Genomic DNA, 22,292 nt, shown 5'->3' on the forward strand with positions numbered 1-22,292 from the left:
CAAAATGACCATATGACTGGCAAGAAAAGCATTGGGGTGGCAAGCGTTGAAATATACTAATGGGGAGTCTTTCGTTCCCTATGATGGGTGGAAAGCGAATAGAAGACTCGAGGTCCTCTTTAGAATCAAAAAGAAGCTTAAACGAACGGGTGTTTCGCATTTGAGTTGCTTTCAAACAGTTGGCAATCAGATCATATAGGCTATTTTGATCCAGATCTTCAGGAACATAACGGATAATACCGAAAAAGGAGGGGCATTGGAGTTTAGGCTCGACTTCAGAGTTATTCCCGGTTATGCGTGATATATTAGATTCGGCACCACTTATCCTTTGTGACTACTTTCCAGGCGTATCTACTTGGACGAAGCTCGATTATATTCCCACTAGCTTCTCCACAAACATGCTCCAGATAAGCTTTACGGGAGTCAGGCTTTTTAAGGTCTAAGGGGGGCTTCTTGAGAATAATTGCATAGGAAGGCTTGGCAGGTGGAGTGACTAATTGATTCATGGATGTAGCAAGTTTCTCAGCTGCAAGGACTTTTTTCTCACTTTCAATAAAGTCCTTCAAATTATTGGAAGTTTTTGTCACTTTTTGATTAACAATAGCATTCAATTCATCAGGCGTAGTTGGGACCTCCGTAGGATCACAGATTACGATTTTCGGCAATTTGATCTGGTTAGTCTCACATAACTGGATCAGTTTCAGCATATCAGGTTCAGCTAAAGAGTCAGTCAGACTCTTTAGCTCTACATTCTTTTTGAGTGTGTTCATATTCCTGGGACTTATAACACTGAAGGACTCTGCAATAGTACTGATATACAATATACCTCTCTTTTTCTTCCAAAGCACCTAACATTTGGTGCTTGCGTATATATTGTTACACTTTGTCCTTTAGTGAGGATTCCAAATAGAGTTTGAGAGTAGGGGGGATGGAAATTTTGGGTGGGACCAGGTAGACCCTGGTTAGGTAACTGAAGCATTCAGCTGCAATCACAATTGTCTAAAGTGTAAGTATGGTAAAATAATCAAGGAAATACGAAGAATCACCAATACTCACGAGATGATTATAACTTGAAGCAGAAGATATTATATCCAACCGGTTAATTTTGAACTTTCCAATGCTTAGAAGATTTGAATTTCCAAACTATAAGCTCAATTCCGTTTTATATTTTTCAATATCATACGTTCGCCAGCGTACCATAGTATAAAGTTGCAGAACAATATTGAAAATTTGGAACGAACAGTGAGCCTTCCACTAATTCTATTTCGGGTAGATCATGTGAAAAGAAAGATTTTCGGGGAGTTTTCGGGGATTCGGGGAACGACAGTTTTTTTCGGGGATTTTTCTCAATTTTCGGGGAAATCCCCGAAAATTCGGGGACAATGGAAGCACTGCTTGACAACCACAAAAGATGCTAGAGTTTCTTGACATATTGCCAGAATATAAGGGTGGCAATTTTGTGTATGACTTTTTTAGACTTATGACATTTTTTTTTTGCAAACCTTGCTAATTTACGGGTAAATTTTAGAGCAAATTACTAACATATTATTATGGGCATAAGCTCATGAAAAAAACTGGACCTTTCATGAACGTTCATGGTCATACAAGGGATGTTGCTTTTTAAAGCATAATTAAAATACTCTTTGGTATACACGCGGTGACCACCGATCATTTCTGAGACACTTTGCCATTTCTCATTGCGTTGCTAGTTATGATTTTATTCTATGATAATCTCTCCCAAAGCGTGGTACCCTTACTCCGAGGTTACGAGTTGAGTTTGGTGGGGTTACGGCTTGCACCAGAGTTTGTTTGGTTTGTGTGGGCATAATCTCAGAAAAAACCGAAAATGGGAGAATATTGTAAACGATATGTCAAACTGTAGGGAAAAGTGCACAGATATCAACATGTTCCTCTGTATATGCACCTCCTTGAAGGAATGAACAGATAGCTGTGATGGGATAGCATGACTTTGATGCACCAGTCAAAACTGTTTTAAAACTTTTGTAATTTGCGTTGTCCTTTTTCCTCAATGATAGGAAGCACTTGATGCAAAAAATAGGAAAGCAAATTTGCAAATTATTTCTTAGCTTGGTTAGTTAAAGTTTTGGAACATTGATTAGACATTTCGTGTATAAGTATAAAAAGGAGAAATTCTTTATTCTGTTTCTTCTGGTTTGTTAAGTAGAAAATCTAGACGCCAGTAAACATCTCTTTACGAGTCAGTTCAGGAGAAGACAGCTCTATTAGGACACACCAAAGACGGAATAAAAGTAGCCTTATTTGAATAATAAGACATGTAAAATTGTGGTTTGTAAAAAGAAAGAAAAACGTTTTGGTGAAGAGTATTATTCTGCAGTTTATATGAAATCCAAAAGCGCTTTATAACAACTCACCCCCCCCCCCATGTTGCATGGATTCGGATTTCACTTACATGCTTTTAGTTCTTTCAAACAATAAAAAAGTATGATAAATTGATAGTCGAAGAAGTAGTATCTGATTATGAATAGCATACAAATTTAATAGTACTCAGTAGGATATCCAAATTTATTTTGCTACAGGAAATGGAAGACTGAAAGTGTCGAGGACACCGGTACAGATGGGTTTCTTATTAGACCTTAAAACAGCATAGATGCTGTTTAATCAAAACAGCATAGATTACTGTAAACAGTAATTTCTAGAGCTAATTTTTAGCTGAAATGTAGATAAAGTAATTTCTGATGCTTAGCTGATATTTAGTAGGAGTAATGCTGAATAACTCAGAATAAGACATAAGAGAAAGACTCCAAGGATGATTGGATATAGAATTGAAAAGTTAAGAACTTGATGGTGTAGAAGGTGGTTTGAATCCGCTTATGAGAAACACTTTGCACAGCGAACGGCATCAGGAACTTTTAAAGCAGAAGCTTACTAATTCAAATTTCATTAGAAATCTAAAGGTATGTGAAATTGGGGATACCGATTGCTAACTTCAGTGATCAGAGAAATTAGTCAAGTAAAATTGATAGCATCCACAAAATATTCGCATTTATGGTAGGAAACAAAATCAATAACGTAGATGAAAAAAAAAAAATCGTCAACAGATTTTTGCTGAGGTAGTACATTCAGGGCCGTATACAGGGGGAGGGTCTGGGGGCCCAGGCCCCACCAAATCAGAAAATTTTCAGAATTTTTGAACACTTCTTATTCAAATTATTAAATAGAATTAGTTTTTATCGTTGGCCCCTTCCCCCGAATTAGTTCCTTTGTGCGTGTCTAAGTATATTCATCCTCTTTCTCGTAAGAACCAAAAACTGCTGTTATAAATAAGGGAAATATCAAAAAAATATTACTCACACTTCCCACATCCTTGGAAAAAAAAGTATAAACTTCCTAGAGCTGAATATGCTTTTCAGGGAACATTTGATGGGGCCTGGGAAAAAGTCAAAACCCCTATCATTTGTCAATATTTTGAAACTTAGAGCCGTAAGTCTAAGGATTAAAAGCAGGTTAATTTGCAAAAAAGGTGCCGGGGCACTGTGTCAAAGGGCAAAATGTTTTCTTTCCTGCCCAAATGCAGAAGAAAATTAGACAAAAATAGGGTTTCTCCAAAAACGGGGCCAGAAAAGGGCCATAAATTTTTTCTCTGGTAATTTCACGAAGAGAAATATTGAAACATAAGAAAGAAAATGAATTATTGATTTTTAAATTATACGAAATATATTTATATAAAACGCACAAACAAAATAACTGCGGATATTTTCTTATATCTGTAGAATTCTGCAGAACTAACGATTCGTTTGCTCTGTGTAAACAATAACCTCTATATAGCGTTTTTCAAAGCAGAAAAATAATTGATATGAATTGGCTTCAGTTTAGTGTAATTTTTGCAAAATTGCCCCTAATCAATGAAAAGTTCTTTTAAGTGCTATCTTGTTAGATTTTATGATAAAAACCAACTTCAGAAATCCAAATCCTAACTTCAGATCCTGCATACTATAGACATAAGTAATAGGATTTTTGAAGCATTTGGCTTACTTCATTCGATTTTCTACGGCTTCTTCATGACTCGGCATATTCTTAAAATGTGCTAACCATCTTTTCAATTTCTTCACAAATTGAGACCCAATTTCTAATTCAGACATGTCCGGAGCCGGACCGAAAATTTCCGCTAAATTTCTTAACGTGAAAATACAAAATCTTATCTTTATCTGTGGCTACATTTTTCATTTCGGGCAGTAGTTTCATCTATGCCCCTCTATTTAACATCTTTATAAGTCGTAATTTAATGCCTTCTGTGCTTCGCTTAGGTCTACTTTATTCTTATTTTGTAAGATGTTCCACTCGGAAGTATCTTTTACAAAACTCTTTTCTCATAATAAACATAATTTTCCGCTAGTATTCCCAGCTGATTTTAAAAATTTCCTCTCTAAATTCTATCTTCTGCTACATTGCCAACTCTGTTTTTCAAAATCCTTCCATCAATCTTCTACATTATAAATTCTACAGTTTCATATCAATCTGTTTTTGAAGCGATCCTTTCAAATTCTCACTCGAGAGTTTATTAATAAGACCTGGAAAGACGTAACTCATCCTAAAATTTCAGTGCTAAATTGACTTGGATGGTACTAGATAGTGATCTTTATCCTTAGCATCAATAATAATACTCCTATATACCCAGGGTTTTTATCATGAGTCCTACTCCCAGGCTTTTGCCTAATATAAATGTAAAATCGAATATCTTTGTGTGTGTGCTCTTTGTGCATTACTAAACTGTTCATTCGATCGTCAAGAATTTGAAAAAGCTGCTGAACACACTTTTCAGAAGGCTTTAGGTATGAAATTGAACCCTCCCCCAAGGCCCTCTTACCACTTTTCCTGCTGACTGAAATTAGAGACCCCTCAATACAAATTATTGACTATCTCTTCCAGTCATATTATTGAAATTTTACGGACATTCAATTAGTAGGCTAGTTTACTTATGATATTTTTTTTTTATCTAACACGCTTCCGAAATTATAAAAAAATCAATAAGTTTTCTGAATTTGGTATTCAACAGTTTTGTTAATTTGATATTCAAATTAATACTTAACAAGGTTTAAAATACTACCGTTATTTTACGTGCGAGAAAAATCCTCCAGTAGAAATGTCGGGGGGAGGGGGTGTTCGGTGGGAAAATTCTTAGGGCTCAATTTCCTCATTAAAATGGACTTGATTTGCATATATTTTCCCTAACTTTCCAAGCGTGATAAAAAGATTAATTAGGCAATTCTAGTTTTTCTTTAGTATTTAGAATTTACTTTTGTTACAAGAGATACCTCACGATGAGACCTGAACCTCCATTGTAAATAGTATCACAGACTAGGCCTAGGCAAGAATGAAAGCCAGGGTAGTACAAGGCTACAATTTTATTGGCACAACAACATAACTATGGCGAATACGGCATTTGGTCATAAAAGCTGTATTGTGGGTACTACCGTAACGTGGTACCCACCACCCGGTTAGACAAATTTAGTTTAAAGAAAGCTTCCAGCTCAAATGGAAGTTTAACGTGGCATACAGTATGCATTCCTATTACTACTACTGCTTTTACAGGTCCCTTGGCCAATCTGTCGATAAAGATCAGTCTCAGGTGATAAAAATCAAATAACTTTAAAAGTAATGTTGTCCAAATCAGCCGGTAAAGATGAAAATATTTCTAATTAGATATCCTTGCTGTCGGATATCTAATCTATGTCGAGCTTTGCATTGTCGATAAAGATCATCTAATCTATTACATTTCAATCTAATTTACACAAAAATACCAACATAAAAATGGAAAAATAAACTTAGAAAAATGAGTGTGGACAATTGAATGAAAGATATTTAAAACTTTTGGAATGTTCTTCTTTTTTTAATGAGTAGCTTCAAGTTTTAACACAAAAGAGTTTATTTTTTTAAACAAATTTTATTTAAAATTTGTTTTATTTAAAATTTAAATTTATTTTTTAAACAAATTTAGCAAATAGTAACCACACTGATACATAACTGTAAAAGGCAGTTGACAAAAAAAGCATTTTCAGGCCAAAAGCATGGCTGCACAATAGGTTTGTATATATTAATTTTCACTGTCACTTATCTTGTAACCGCAGACAATGTAACCCCCCCCCCCTTAAAAGATATTTTGGCTAGTGACGCCATTGAACTCGGCTACTTTCACCAAGACTGCTCAAACTTAAAGGGAAATTTATTTCCCTTTTTTGTCCTAATAGGTATATGAGAGTCGATCTGTCACCAGTAAAATATAACACTAATTCTGATCAATATTTTTTCCTTTTCAGCCTGTTTCTTTCAAATGTATATAAAATCAATCAAATGCAAATCCCCCCAAAAAACATTTGTAATATGTCTTTTGAACCTGTTGCCTTTTAAATCCTGAATACTTTTAAGAAGAATGTTTCCTTCAAATCCCAATGGTCAGTCACAATGAGAGGATTTCTTTTGTGAAGATTTATTCAGTTGTGAAAAGTTGGGAAAGCCTAAGGTGTGTTTTAATAGACTTAGAAATAGGAAGTGAGAAATTCCGGAACTGTTTTCAAGGAAATTCTTTCAAATAGTTACGATTGAATCTTTTTGAAGAATTTAAGATTTAATAGCTCAAAATTGAATAGTTAAGGTAATTAAACTTGTTTAATTTTTTGTATTGTTGTTTGCTGTTGTGGTAGGTGGCAGAAAAAGGGAAAATCCCTTGCTTTTATAGTTCTCAAATATGTTTTACGATAAATGCAAACAAAAAGGTCTCATTTTTATACCCAGTGGCGTCAATTCATTAAAATTTAATGGGAAGGAAAGCAATTTTTCTAATATCTGGAGGGAAAGTTATCTTTTCAAAAATATAATTTTCAATATAGACACAAAAAAAGTAATTTTTAAGGAAGATGCTCCAAAGAATACTGTTTTAAAAGACCTAAGGGGAGGGGGGGGGTAAAATTCATATATCGTTTCGTGTTTTCATTAAAGCGCTAGTTTTGCATAATCCTACAATTATTGGGAAACATCATTAATTGGCTTGTTTGCACTAGTTTTATAGATGCATGTTGTATAGGCTGCAAAGCCATTATTTGACTTTAAAGGAAGTGCTTTTGACGTCTGTGACGTTAGGAGTGACGTTTAATAGAACTCAACTGGAAATATTCTACTGGACTATTGAATTTATCTTAAAGTATTGATATTAAGGATTTTTTTTATTCAGTTTTTGAGTTCTTAGAACTGAGCATTTCTGATTATTGTATTGTAAACATTAATAGCCATAATACATAGTACAAGACTATGTTACGAATACTTTTGTGTCAGGGGGGTGATATCTTGGAAAGGAATAGCTTGGAATAATATGGAACATGTAAAAATTTTAGAACACTGTAGAGATCCCTCTGTTTTAAGAACGGTTTGAGGTATCTCTCAAACATCACAGCGAAAAAATTGGAGGTAATGAATGATGTGAAGCTAAAGCTAAATGTGCTCAAACTGCACCTTACGAGCAACATGTGGTCCGGGAATATCTATTGGTGATATCAATTCTCACAACAATTAAATAAATGGTAAATAAAAACAAAGACACAACAAAATGAGTGAGCTATTGTGGCTTTTCAACTCCTACTAGTTTTAAAGTTGTTCCTAAATAAATTCAGCCACCCTTGCAGGTGGTAGATTTACATAAACTGTTAGTTACGATGTTTGTCTTGGGAAGTATTTTGCACCATCGACAATACAACATTCTGAGAACCTTTGTAAACCTACCTTTCGACACGTCTGTATAAAAAAGGAAATAAAAAGGAAAAAAGGAACGTCTGTATAAAAAAGGAAAAAGGAAATATTACCCTAAAAAACGTCATGGTTGAACCTCCTCCCAGCGTTCCATAAGCGATTTCTGATTGATCAGCCAAGTCTTCTGCAGATTCAATCGGTGTTATCATTCTTTCAACTGTGAGGAAAGCTGCCAAGTTTGCAGTATAAGACGAAATAATGATTAGAGTGAAAAACCACCAAATTCCTCCTACAATTCTCGTAGAGGCGGCCTAATAAAAACAAATTTTGTTAGAAACATTATGATTAATATGGTGAAATAGGGATGATTTAATTTGCTAAAGTTTATAAAATTCCTCGGAGATGTGCCAAAGTCAGATGAGACTGTATGGGTCAGTTCCTTCTATAGTGTGAACATAGAATCGAAATTGTTTCGACATTATAACAGCTAAATAAAACCTGTTTCATGATAAGACCTGCCCCTCGAAATGAGCTGAACCCTCCAAAATATAGTTATGGCTTAGAGTTGAAGCCATAATCCAAGTTATCTTCGTTTAGTCTCTTATTGGTTTCTTATATAGCTATTTCGTTTCTTATTAGAGTATTGAAAGCTAAATATATTTTAAATACGACAAAAATTGAAATAGCAAAAATCAAATTTTGATTCAAATGACCTGAAATATGGAATTTTGCGTTTTCATTTTCCTCGTATTGCTATACGCCTTTTTTCGTATCTCTTGAAAAGTATTCAAAAAAGAAAGTCCTGTATTTTTGATAGATATCAAACAGTTCGTGGTAACAAACTGTAAGTGAGGAGTGACCCGGCTCAATAGCAACCGAAACAAAAAAAAATGGAATTTTAATACCAATAGATATACCAACAGAAATAGATTCGTATTCTGATTTCAAATATATAAGTTTCATTAAGTTTAGTCTTACTCATCAAAGGTTACGATTCTGAGAAGATTTGTCTTATTTTCGGAAAGAAGGGAGAAATTCCCCTTAAAACTCAGAGAATTTCAATGAAAATGCCACCATCAGATTCAGCGTATCAGAGAATCCTGTATTAGAGAAACTTCTTTATTGTGGACATTTCTAGCTTCTATTTTTTTCAGAGGGTGATGGTATCGACCCAGTGGTCCTAGAACCTCGTGAGAGGACTCTTTTGAACTGAAATAAAAAGTTCGAGAGCCCCTTTTAAGTGACCAAAAAGATTGGAAGGCAACTAGGCACCTCCCCGCACCCCTTTTTCACCAAAATCGTCCGAATTATTTTTTTAGATAGCCATTTTGTTCATCATAGTTGAAAGGTCCAATAACTATGCCTTTGGATATAACATGAACCCCTCCCCCACAGCCCCAGTGGAAAATTCTTTAAATTATAAAAACTTCCCATTGTTTACGCATAGTATTTGTTATAGGGAAGCGAGTATACATTTTAGGATGGGAATACGAATTTTCTGGTGGGGAATTTTCTGCTGGTTTTCACTGGGGGACTCTCAATGGGGAGGGTAATTTCCAGGAGTAAACTTGTCAGAAGAAATTATACACTGGGGAAATTTGCCAGAATCCCTACAAAATTATATTTGTATTCCTTGCATTCTATTTTCTTTCTCAATTTTACGCGTAGAGTTGTTAAGGGTAATTATCCAGACTTAATTTTCACCAAGAGTGATTTGTCTAGGGATACATCCTTGGGGAGGGTATTTCTCGTGGAGGTGGGACCAGATTTCCTCAGATTACTTAAAAAACAATCAAAAATTAAGTAGAAAACAAGTTTTTTGAAATAAAAATAAGGAGCAACATTAAAACAATACCAACAGAAACTATTATGTATATAAAGGGGGTTGCGTCCTTCTGAACATTTCGGTCTTTACGCTAAAGTTAGAATTTTGTCACAATTCTTTAAGAACAACTTCTGAAACACAAGGGCCGTTTCATTGGAACAATAAGAAGCTTTTTTCAAAAGTATTAAAAAACTTGGTGTAAAGAGCGAGATATTGAAGGAGAGGCAAACCCCTTCATACACGTAATAATTTCTGTTTGTTTCAAGTTTTAATGTTTCTCCATACTTTCAGTTGAAAAAACTTGTTTTTTATTTATTTAATAGAATCACAAGTCCACATTTATACCTTTACTTTTCTTATTCAATCTTACTCTATTTATTCTGTTCAAAAGAATTTAAAATTATACACCAATATAAACAAAAGAGTTTTCATAAATATAGTATTTTTACTTTGAAATATAAATGCAAAGAGAAAGCGAGATTAGACATTTTATCTTTAAACTTGATTTATTGCTTCAAGAATAGATGCTGCCAGCCTATTGTTTACAAATTTATAAGTTTAAATTAAAATTTCTAAGTAGAGGTTCCCAAAAAGCAATCCTTATCTAGTTGGAAAAATCTTTTGACATTTGGAGATATTATGGAAAGGCCTCGAAATATTTCATTTTGGAAATTTAATTTAAACAGATAAATTTCCATTTCAGGATATGAAAATTGGGATATAATCTGAAAGGGGGAAACAAAATTTTAAAGCACTGGAAGTTTTAAACTTTGGATGAAGATCTTAATCTGAAATTGGTCTATCAAACAGTTCGTGGTAACAAATTGTAAGTAAAGAATGACCCGGCTCAATAGTAACCGGAACTCGAAAAAACAGAATTTCGATACCAATAAAAACATTTAAAGAATTGGATTTTTATGCTAATTTTAAATGTATAAGTTTTATGATGTTTAGTCATACCCATCAAAAGCTACGGGCCTGAGAAAATTTGCCTTACTTTTGAAAACAAGGGGAAACTCCCCCTAAAAGTCATAGAATCTTAATTCAGAGTGTCAGAAAACCTTACTTCAGAGGTTTCAAGCTCCTATCTGCAAAAATGTGGAATTTTTTTCTAGAAGAAAGATCACGGATGCGTGTTTTTTTTCTTCCCAGGGGTGATTGTATCAACCCAGCGGTCCACGCTCATTTTTTCCCCAAAGTCACCAGATAAAAATTTTGAGCCATCTTGTTCAGCATAATCGAAAAATATAATAACTATGTCTTTGAGGACGACTCACAGTCCCCGGGGGAAGGTCAGTAAGTTATGAACTTTGCCCATTCTTTACATATAGAATTGGGTATTGGGAACTATATAGGTGTTTTCAGGGGTCTTTTGTTTGGTAAGGGGGGTAGGTTCAGGGAGAGAGGGTTACGTGGGAGGATCCTAGCGTGGAGGATTTTTTCATGGGGAATTGGGGGTGCTGGATTTCCCAGCATTATTTAAAAAGCAATCAGAAATAAAAAAAAAACAAGTTGTTTCAACTGAAAGTAAGGAGCAACATTAAGATTTAAAACGAACAGAAATTATCATGTATATGAGGGGGCTCGTCCCCTCCTCAATACATAGCTCTTTACGCTAAAGTATTTTTAGCTATTTCAAAAGAGCTATTTATTCTGATTAAATAGTCTTAGTGATTCTCATATTACTATATGAGGGGGTTCGACCCCTCGTCAATACCTGGCTCTTTGCGCCAAAGTTCGAATTTTGTTAAATAATGGCCGATATAAACAATAATTCGTTTGCGTTATTTTTCGGCCAATCTTAGCATTTAATCTTATCTTAAGAAGCTTTATAACTATGATTTTTATGTGATAATAAACCAAAGATATTTCGTGTCTTCGGCTTGTGGTGTTACTAAATAAATAAATAAAAAAAAAAAAATTAAAAAAATTGCAAACTGAAAGCAAGGAACAACATTACAACTTAAAACGAATATATATAGATTATGTATATGAGGAGGTTAAAGAACTTCTCTTTGATTCATTCATTCAATTCAGTCATTTGAGAGTTGCTTAGCTTGTGACTTTTATTTTCATAAGAATTGTTTCGATCTCTTTGGCCGTTTTGTTACTATGCCTTACAAAATTAGTTCCGCAAATATCACTAATTTTACCTCCGTGGGAGTATCTTTCCATGGAGAAATTTCTCGTGGAGGAAGGGAATTTTCCGTGGAGGGGGACCTGGATTTACCAATGTTATTTAAAAAACGATGATCAATTAAATAAAAAACAAGTTTTTTCAACTCAACATTAGAAGCAACATTAAAACTTCAAAACGAACAGAAAATATTACATATATGAGGGGGGTTGCCGCTTCTAAATAGCTCGCTCTTACGCTAAAGTTTCTTTTTAAACTTTTTAAAGAGGTTATTATTCTAATTAAACAGCCTTTGTGATTCAGGAGTCATTCTTAAATAACATGAACAAAAATAAAATTTAGGTTATTATAAGGATATTATTAGTTAAAAAAAATAAATTAATAAGCGAATTTCGTTTCAATTATTCATGTACGGTGAGCCAAATTCAAAACCTGCATCAATTGAAAAACGTTCAGAAATTAATAAAAAAAAGTTTTAAACTGAAAGTAAGGAGTAACATCAAAACTTAAAACGAACAGAAATTATTCCGTATATGAAAGGGGCTGTCCTGTCCTTTACGCTAAAGTTTGAATCTTTCTCACAGCCCCACTTTTAAAACGATAAAAGCTTTAGCGTAAAATGCGTGCGTTGAGGAGGGGACAGCCCCTTTCATATCCAAAATAATTTCTATTCGTTTTAAGTTTTCATGACGGTCCTTACTTTCAGTTAAAAAGAACTTGTTTTTTTTTTATTTAATTTCTTTGGGGCAACTTCATTGTATTTTATGAAGTTTTTCACACTTGTATGTAAGAGTGGGTGTTCCGGGAATTAGGTCTCCAGCTGAATCTTGCGCTAATTATTTGGTTTTTACAAGCCGTTGCAAAATATGAGAAATTATGAGTAAAAAAAAATTGCGCAAAGTTAGGGGATAAAGGATAAACTATGGGATTGTGGGACAAAAAAAGAAAGGAGAAAATAGAAAGAGAGAATGAAAAAGGAAGAAAAGAAGAAAGGAGAACGAGAACTGCAGAATGAATAATTGGGATGAATAATTGGAGAATGATGATTGGAGAATAAAAAGAGGATTAGAAGACTAAAGAAAAAGGAGAATGATAATTTTCAGAGCCGCATTCCCTTTCTTCCAGCTCAAATTTGGTTGAAACTTATGAGATAAGTAATTTTTGACCAAGAGAACAGAGCGGATAGGCACTTTATCCATTTGACAACTATGGCTATAAAAAAAGACGAGGCAAAGAAACTAAATTTTCGATAGATTGGTCGATGGTTTTTCCAAGCAGTGAAGTCGTCGCTACCTTCTGTTTTACATTTTCTCAAAGTTTTTTTTTTGTATCTCCATTAAAAAGCGTAAGAAAATCTTCGTCCCCTATATTTTATGAATTTGCGTCTCGAATTGGAAAACCCCTAAAACGGTGTGATTATGTTGACAATTGTAAAAATAGACTTTAAACATATCCAAGAGCCCTATTGTGGAGGTTCCAAGCTTTTTGTGCAAAAACATGCAATTTGATATTTTTTTCAAGAAATACGATGACGGTTTCTTACGATTACGAATACGAATTACGGACCAATTACGAATGCGAATATGATTTTTCAATAAGATGACATATTTATTGGTTTATTTGTTTCTTTTCCAGATTCATTCAAAATGAAGCTGTGTTAGTATAGAATCAGGAAAGGGATCGTTCAAAAGAAAATTAGAGGTTCTAATGCTTTTTTCAAGTAACAAAAGAAACCATGCCACAGGAAAGTGCCGATTTCTGCCAATTAGGGCCGCAGATCTAGCTTTTTGACCCAGAGAAGGTTAAAACACTTCAAGTTAAAGCTTTGAGATGCTAGTCTGGGCAAAAGTGCTATTGCCAGGTGGATAATCGGCTCAAAACTATCGAAGAAATATATAACCATTTTCTCAACGTCATAGATTGTACCACCACATGGTCCCTCATTTGCTCCTAAACAATAGCATGGTCTGTACAAAATGATCGGTTTTTGTGAAATTATATACGGGGTTGCAACCAGTTGTACAATATTGCATTGCTGCGCGCTAGCTATTGGGTTACAGTGGTGCCAATTAATGAGAATAATGAGAGTATAAGGGGGGGGGGGCAAAATGCATGTTTAAAAATCTAGGGGAGATTTTGCTGTTTTTTATCTTTTAAGTTTTTTTTTCAGCTCAAAGCAAGAAGCAACATTAAAACTCAAAACGAACTGATATAATTCCATATGTAAAGGGGTTGCCCCCTTCTCAATATATTGCTCTTCACGCTTAGTTTTTAGCACTTTTTAGTAAGCTTCCTATTCTAATCAAACAGCTCTTGTGTTTCAGGAGTCGTTCTGAAAAAAGGGAACAAACAGTTGAACTTTAGCGTAAAGAACAAGGTATTGAGGAGGGGGCAATCCAAAATACTTTAATTTCTAATCTTTTTCCCGTCACTTCCACGGAAATTCAAACCCGCTGAAAAATTCCCCAAGATGATTCCCTCGGAACGTATCCACATGGAAAATTTAGTTGGCAAAGAGAAAGTAGGATAAGGAAAACATTCGTATTTGAATTCTGTCAAATCCCCCCAGTAAAAATTTTGGTACTTGTATGATATACCCCTTACCGCTTAAGTTGCTCATGCATTGATGCACTTTAAACCGGTTTCTTTCGCTAGTCTCTTTCAACTTGGCGTGAGAAAAGACAAAGAAAATTGACAGAATAGATGGGAAATACATATTTTAGGCTATATATTTGCACTTAAGGGGGTGGTGCGATTTTCATTAAAATTCTTTGACTATTAGGGTGTGTTTCATCCCTTTTTCAAAAATCAGGCAAATTTCTCTCAGTATCGTAACCTTTGATGGGTAACACTAAACTTAATAAACTTTATATGTTTGGAATTAGTATAGTAATTCCATTCTATTGGTATATTTATTGATGCCAAAATTCCATTTTTTAGAGTTTCAGTCCCCATTGAGCCGCGTTGTTCCTTACTTACGGTTTGTTAGTAGGAACTATTTGAAAATGCTAATAAGGTATATGTCAAATCTAGGAGGAATAACTTCCCCCTTTCCAACTGGTACCTTTATTGGAGTCGGGAGGTGGGTTACTGGTCTTTCTTGGAGGGAAGAGGTGTCCAAACCTCAGAAAGCTGATTTTACATGATTAAAAAAATCTTTTATATGCATTTTTAATTTTTTACTGATCAGACTATATTTCAGGGGAGGGGTTCAAACAGAATTATCTCCCTTGGATACGGCCATGTTCACAACGTTTATAGACAATTTTATGGATAAATAACGTTTTATTTGCCTTCTTTCGTTGACAGCACGCGGGAAGGGAGAGACGCAAGGATTCAAAATGATTCAAAATGATTCAAAATGAGTCAATTTTGTAGGCCAATTAAATTAAAGCTAACCTTTTACCACAAAATTATAGAAAAGTAATTTCAACTTTTCTCTTTGCTCATACAGAAAAGCAATTAAACAATTAATTGAATAATTTAGCAATATTAAACAAGTGTGGACATTTTCCCACCCGAATGATTGGGACAACCATATAAGAACCAGTAATGTGTCTTCTTTCTGAATTTGTTCCATTATTTATTTATTAATCCAGTGGATTTGACCCCTGGCAAATCAAAATTAATTCAATTCTTTGAATCACTTTGAAAAAACTTACTTCTAAAACACTTTGGAAGTCCAGTTATAGGAATTACTTTTCCGATTTATATGTAAACGTGAGTTGATAAATCAAACACATTTTCAAACAAAATACATTTTCAACAAACAAATGCACTTTCAACAAAACAACATAAAAATAAAGAAAATGAAGACAACACTAAAAACTGATAAGGATTTGGATGGAGATTAAAATTGTTTTCCAAATATTTGGCAAATTTGGCACGTCGTTTTGTATTTTTTCCTTAAAGAATGAGGGGTGTTGGTTTTGATGAAAAAAATTATCTTTGATTATCACATGTATTAAAACCGTTCAGAATTTTTAAACATAAATCGATCTATTTAATTATTTTAATTAAGAATACAGGTTTCATAGCCATTATAATACAATAAGCAACCAGACAACCATAAAATATATATTAGAGCTATTCTATCATAAAAATACATTATTTAAGTCAGGATTGATAGATTTATATAACTAATAAAACATTTATACATTTCATAGTAAGTAAGCTTAGTACTACCTATTGGTCAGGCAAAGCACAGTGCAATATCAAAACATGCGTCCATCAAGAAGGAAGTTACAAAACCCTCACGACCTTATATCATGGTTTAATCTGATCAAAGCCGCAAGAGCTTCACTTCCTTCTAACAAGCATCCGAATAGTCGACAAAAGCCATGCAGTTTGCGGCTTTGAAGATGAAACCATGATACCTAATACTGGTATCCCTAAGGGGAACCTAAATGCTGATCAAGCAAAGCACAGTGCAATATCAAAACATGCGTCCATCAAGAAGGAAGTTACAAAACCCTCACGACCTTATATCATGGTTTAATCTGATCAAAGCCGCAAGAGCTTCACTTCCTTCTAACAAGCAGCCGATGTGTCGACAAAAGCCATGCAGTTTGCGGCTTTGAAGATGAAACCATGATACCTAATACTGGTATCCCTAAGGGGAACCTAAATGCTGGTCAAGCAAAGCACAGTGCAATATCAAAACATGCGTCCATCAAGAAGGAAGTTACAAAACCCTCACGACCTTATATCATGGTTTAATCTGATCAAAGCCACAAGAGCTTCACTTCCTTCTAACAAGCAGCCGATGTGTCGACAAAAGCCATGCAGTTTGCGGCTTTGAAGATGAAACCATGATACCTAATACTGGTATCCCTAAGGGGAACCTAAATGCTGGTCAAGCAAAGCACAGTGCAATATCAAAACATGCGTCCATCAAGAAGGAAGTTACAAAACCCTCACGACCTTATATCATGGTTTAATCTGATCAAAGCCGCAAGAGCTTCACTTCCTTCTAACAAGCAGCCGATGTGTCGACAAAAGCCATGCAGTTTGCGGCTTTGAAGATGAAACCATGATACCTAATACTGGTATCCCTAAGGGGAACCTAAATGCTGGTCAAGCAAAGCACAGTGCAATATCAAAACATGCGTCCATCAAGAAGGAAGTTACAAAACCCTCACGATCTTATATCATGGTTTAATCTGATCAAAGCCGCAAGAGCTTCACTTCCTTCTAACAAGCATCCGAATAGTCGACAAAAGCCATGCAGTTTGCGGCTTTGAAGATGAAACCATGATACCTAATACTGGTATCCCTAAGGGGAACCTAAATGCTGATCAAGCAAAGCACAGTGCAATATCAAAACATGCGTCCATCAAGAAGGAAGTTACAAAACCCTCACGACCTTATATCATGGTTTAATCTGATCAAAGCCGCAAGAGCTTCACTTCCTTCTAACAAGCAGCCGATGTGTCGACAAAAGCCATGCAGTTTGCGGCTTTGAAGATGAAACCATGATACCTAATACTGGTATCCCTAAGGGGAACCTAAATGCTGGTCAAGCAAAGCACAGTGCAATATCAAAACATGCGTCCATCAAGAAGGAAGTTACAAAACCCTCACGACCTTATATCATGGTTTAATCTGATCAAAGCCGCAAGAGCTTCACTTCCTTCTAACAAGCAGCCGATGTGTCGACAAAAGCCATGCAGTTTGCGGCTTTGAAGATGAAACCATGATACCTAATACTGGTATCCCTAAGGGGAACCTAAATGCTGGTCAAGCAAAGCACAGTGCAATATCAAAACATGCGTCCATCAAGAAGGAAGTTACAAAACCCTCACGACCTTATATCATGGTTTAATCTGATCAAAGCCGCAAGAGCTTCACTTCCTTCTAACAAGCAGCCGATGTGTTGACAAAAGCCATGCATTTTGCGGCTTTGAAGATGAAACCATGATACCTGTGGATTCAAATCCGATCCTTGTTGCATTAAACTCCCTACTGTAAACCAAAACGCGTTTCCCATAGTAAAATCATTCTGCTTCATTACAACCGGAGTTTGATGTTTGCAGCTTGAGGGTGTGCGCCCATTCTGGTTTGAGTTTGAGAGGCATGGATGAACATCAACCCATTCAAAAGGCGAAAACCTGGCTATGAGCCACAATGTTAATGATACAAGCGTGTATGCAACAAGAATGGACATCCAAATTTCAATTGCGAGAGGGTTCATGAAGGAGAACAATTGTGGTGGTATTTTCCCAGGTACCTAAAATAAAAGTGGCGTGGGTAATGTAAGGAAAGCTCAAATACACTTATTTTAAAAAGGACCTTAGCAGCATTACCTGTGGTCCAAAACAGGCAAAAAAGCCTTTGAAAATTGTCGTGCCAACTCGTTGATAGTAAAGGAAGGAATGACACCAAAAATATTCTTGAGATTTATTCTAGGAAAAAATATCGCAGGCCAAAGATAGCCAGAGAAATTAGCTTGGCTAGCCCTCTTGAAAACAATCAATAATATTCTCAACGCACTTCTTAATACAAAATGTATTAAATACTAAACTTGCTCCGTGACAATAAAAAAACGGTAGGAGATACGAGTGTAAGCTAACAACATGGACCTCTTCTTTATTCCTATAAGTACGATTCAACGTTTAATGTTGTTTCTTTTGCATTTTAGAACTGTGGTACTACAAGACGACCATCTGACCCTTAAGATTGAAGCAGAACCCCCTAGGCTCAGCTCAAGACACACGGGTAGTCTAGCTCAAGACAATCTCTTCAGACTGGGTTGAAAAGCAGCCTTATGAAATTTCCAAAGAGTTTTGACCAACTTATGTCAAGTATCGTGAATAATTAGAAAAATGTTAAAAGACAGTTCCATGAGAAATGAGCCTAGTCGTGTTTTCAGGATCTATATTTAAGGTGTTTTCTAGAGGAGTCCGACAACAGTCGTTTTCAGGTTCTACGTGTTCTACCCAGCAAAACTTCAAAGTTATTCGTCCACGGATTCCAAGCATGTTTTGAGAAAAAAAAAGATTTTATTAAATGAAATAAAAGCAGAACCCGAAGTTTATAAACTTGTATGGCAGCCATCACCCTTTACAAAACCCTACATACACAATTACTACCAGCCATCCTTACCTTCCCTCTAAAAAAATATGACCAAATGATAAATAATAATAAAATAAACAAACAAATAAAAATATTTGCAATAAATTAAATTTTATTAAATTTCACGACCTAAATGGATACCAAAGACACACAATTGAAAATCATTCTTCTACTCTATCTCCTCATCGCCCTCCTACAAAAAAAATCACCATCACTCGAGAGAAAATTCGCTCAGCAGGGATTAAAGTTCTTATGTAGACAAACAGTGTCCTTTTACTTTACTGCGAAATTCATTTAGCTCATCAATTGTCGAAATGGCATGAGGTAATGGTTCCCACACCCGAGAGTCTTATGCAAAAAAAACAGATCGCTTTGTAATAACATGAGGTCGCCAAACTAGTGGCGATGCTCTAATCGAATAATTATGGAAATTAACACCACCTGTAAACATTTTCCTAAATCACTCAGGTAATAACGCGCTTGCATAATATCGGATATGGATCCTTCAAAATTAGAATGCGCCAGAATAGTATGTTTGATCACAGGCACTGAAACACCAGAACACAGATATTCAAAACAATAATCTGCACAGCCCGTGACCAACACTTTGTTGGATGTTGGGCAGTCTGGAAATAAGTCCTACGTTCAAACTGACAGGATGTTTTGTAATGCCTTTTATGTTGGGTATGCCCCAAACTAAAGTACCTATTAAAACTCAAGGTATAGCGGTAGTCTAGACCCGCTCTTAAAATAATTTGTTGACTACAATCGTTTTGTATGACGGTCCCAAAGGCCATTTATTTTTGGGAAAAGGGACACTCTTACTTTGATTACATGCTCGAAATCTAATTGAAGCGATATTTGGCAAGAAATCAAGCAATCTTCTTTTATTTAGACAAGGAAAAGTAGAATTCTTCTCTATGAAAAACATTCCAACAGCAAAAGATCTTTTTTCTCTAGCATTTATTTTTACTGAGAGTACTTTTTCATAAGCTCACTACATATTTCTATTTCACTTCTATTTCATTTTCTATTTCTATAGAAAATTTTTTCTATTTTCTATTTTCTATTTTCATATTTTCTATTTTCTCATTTTCTATTTTCATATTTCTATTTCATATTTCACTACATATTTCATAAGCTCACTACATATTTCTATTTCACTTCTATTTCATTTTCTATTTCTATAGAAAATTTTTTCTATTTTCTATTTTCATATTTTCTATTTTCTCATTTTCTATTTTCATATTTCTATTTCTATTTCATATTTCACTACATATTTCATAAGCTCACTACATATTTCTATTTCACTTCTATTTCATTTTCTATTTCTATAGAAAATTTTTTCTATTTTCTATTTTCATATTTTCTATTTTCTCATTTTCTATTTTCATATTTCTATTTCTATTTCATATTTCACTACATATTTCATAAGCTCACTACATATTTCTATTTCACTTCTATTTCATTTTCTATTTCTATAGAAAATTTTTTCTATTTTCTATTTTCTATTTTCATATTTTCTATTTTCTCATTTTCTATTTTCATATTTCTATTTCTATTTCATATTTCACTACATATTTCATAAGCTTCACTACATATTTCAAATGTAAATAACTTGATTATATATGGAAATATATCACACTACAACTTTTATGTAACAAACTTTCAACGATTAGCCTTGAGCTTGAAGAAGTTTATGATTGCTGGATATTTTCCCCTATCAATGTATTACTAATAGTTATTTACTAAATTAAATAAATAGTATACCAAAACTAAAAAGACAGATTAAATCCCACAATCACTCATTTCCCAATCACTGCTAAAACGGAATATAAATCTATTTTGAACCAATGACTGAAATGCTTTTTCTATCCTTAGCATATAATAGTTTCAAGGATTACTTCCCATGAAATTATTAATTTCCACATAATTCACCTTTTTTACTGTTTTGGTAAATTATCTCTCCCTTCCCCAGTTTAATTATTTAGTAGGCCTCTTATTCAGTAATTTTTTTTTGGTTGGCAGTACTTCTGAAATATATTTTGTTTTATTTCTGCACATTTCAAAATCGGCATCACATAACCTCTTCTCCCACCAGCATCATTTTCGTTATTATAATTTAGATTTTGTCTGTTTTTTTCATGACAAGACACATTCGTAAGAAATTCTGACAATTTCGTGGCCTTGATTAGGCCAAAGTAGTCAAGGAGCAAGATTTATTCTTTTTGTCTTTATTGACATAAATTGGGTTTTATTACATTCAAAGTTTGTTGCTTTGTCACATTTATTTTTGCTTCATCATTTGTTGCACCATATCACTTCATCATATCATCATATGTTTCATCATATCATCATCATTTGTTGTCGTATTTATTATTGCATCATATTTGTTGCTTTATCATATAATCAAATTTAAATCGAAATGAGTAATGTTTTTACAGAGTAAAATTCAGTATACTATAACAAACATGAATGAATCTTATGATAGTAAACCCTGCTCTCAGCTTTAACATTGAATGCCTGCTCTCAGCAGGCATTCAAAAATAAATGTAGAAATTGGGGCAATTTTTAGAGCTCAGGTAGTCAAATAATGTATATTAGAACGACCAATTCAAAGCCAATAATCCCCCTAAACCATGGATTCTGTTGCAGTTAAGACTAATAAATGATATTTTTTCGACGAGAAAATTCAGCTGGGATCAAGGAATAAAAGTATAGATTCAGAAGACATTCTTCACAGCTTGATTAATTCAATGATTTTTTTTTAATTAGAGCTAATGATCATCTCAAATATGTTGTTTTATTATAGATATTTGGATGACAATAATTCGTGAGCTTTAAACTTTTATTAGATTTGCTTTGTTTCTTTTTTTATTTCCAATCTTATTTTTTCGGCGATTCCTGGACCAAATAGGCTGTGATAATTAAAAGGGCGACATACACCATTTTTATAACTTCTCAGTAAAGCTCAAAATCTGAAAAAATTTTGTCGGCTAGGTCGCTCTGAAGGATGGGGCTAATGGAGATAAAGGGAATATATTCTAAACCAACTTTTTATACTCTTTTCAGGGGTACAAAAATACATTCCAGTATTCAGAGGGAGTTCAAAATTATTCCACTTAAGGCGTATGTCTCCCTTTTCCTTGACAATAAAGGAGACAAATGCCAGGTCCCTACGTTAAATCCTCTTCTGTCATTTTGAATTACAGCAAGACCTGATAAAGAGACTCACGCCATTTAGTGGCGTGTTTCTCTTTTCATCTTCATAACGGTACGAGGTAGACCAATTCTGAGTGAATCATTCGATTTCTCGTGTTGAGTTTACCCAAGACGCAAACATAACTCATTTTCGACCAAAATGGCATTTGTCGCCCTTTTATTTATTACAGTCGAAATAAATTAAGCTATTTAAGGAGATATCTTGAGTAGTCTCCAGGACAGGCAATATTTAGATGTCATTCACGTCGTCTGCTTGAACTTTTTTTTTCAAATGTCTAAGGGTATTCTTGGCCACACAAAATATGGGTGATTTCA

The 22,292-nt window shown here is 34.4% G+C and overlaps 1 protein-coding gene across 15 annotated transcripts in view; it reads right to left on the reverse strand.

The window, feature by feature from the left end:
• LOC136036379 (glutamate receptor ionotropic, kainate 2-like) overlaps positions 1 to 22,292 on the reverse strand; it is a gene marked incomplete at its 5' end in the record, with an annotated part of 326,696 nt that overhangs the window by 52,337 nt on the left and 252,067 nt on the right. For 10 of the 15 annotated variants that reach the window (XM_065718607.1, XM_065718615.1, XM_065718570.1 and 7 more), the window contains 2 exon segments: positions 7,833 to 8,030; positions 17,605 to 17,910. In XM_065718607.1, the coding sequence (XP_065574679.1) occupies positions 7,833 to 8,030; positions 17,605 to 17,910 (504 nt within the window). 15 annotated transcript variants of the gene reach the window in all.

This window comes from Artemia franciscana, chromosome 2 (genome assembly GCF_032884065.1).
Source record: "Artemia franciscana chromosome 2, ASM3288406v1, whole genome shotgun sequence".
NCBI classification, from domain to species: Eukaryota; Metazoa; Arthropoda; class Branchiopoda; order Anostraca; family Artemiidae; genus Artemia; species Artemia franciscana.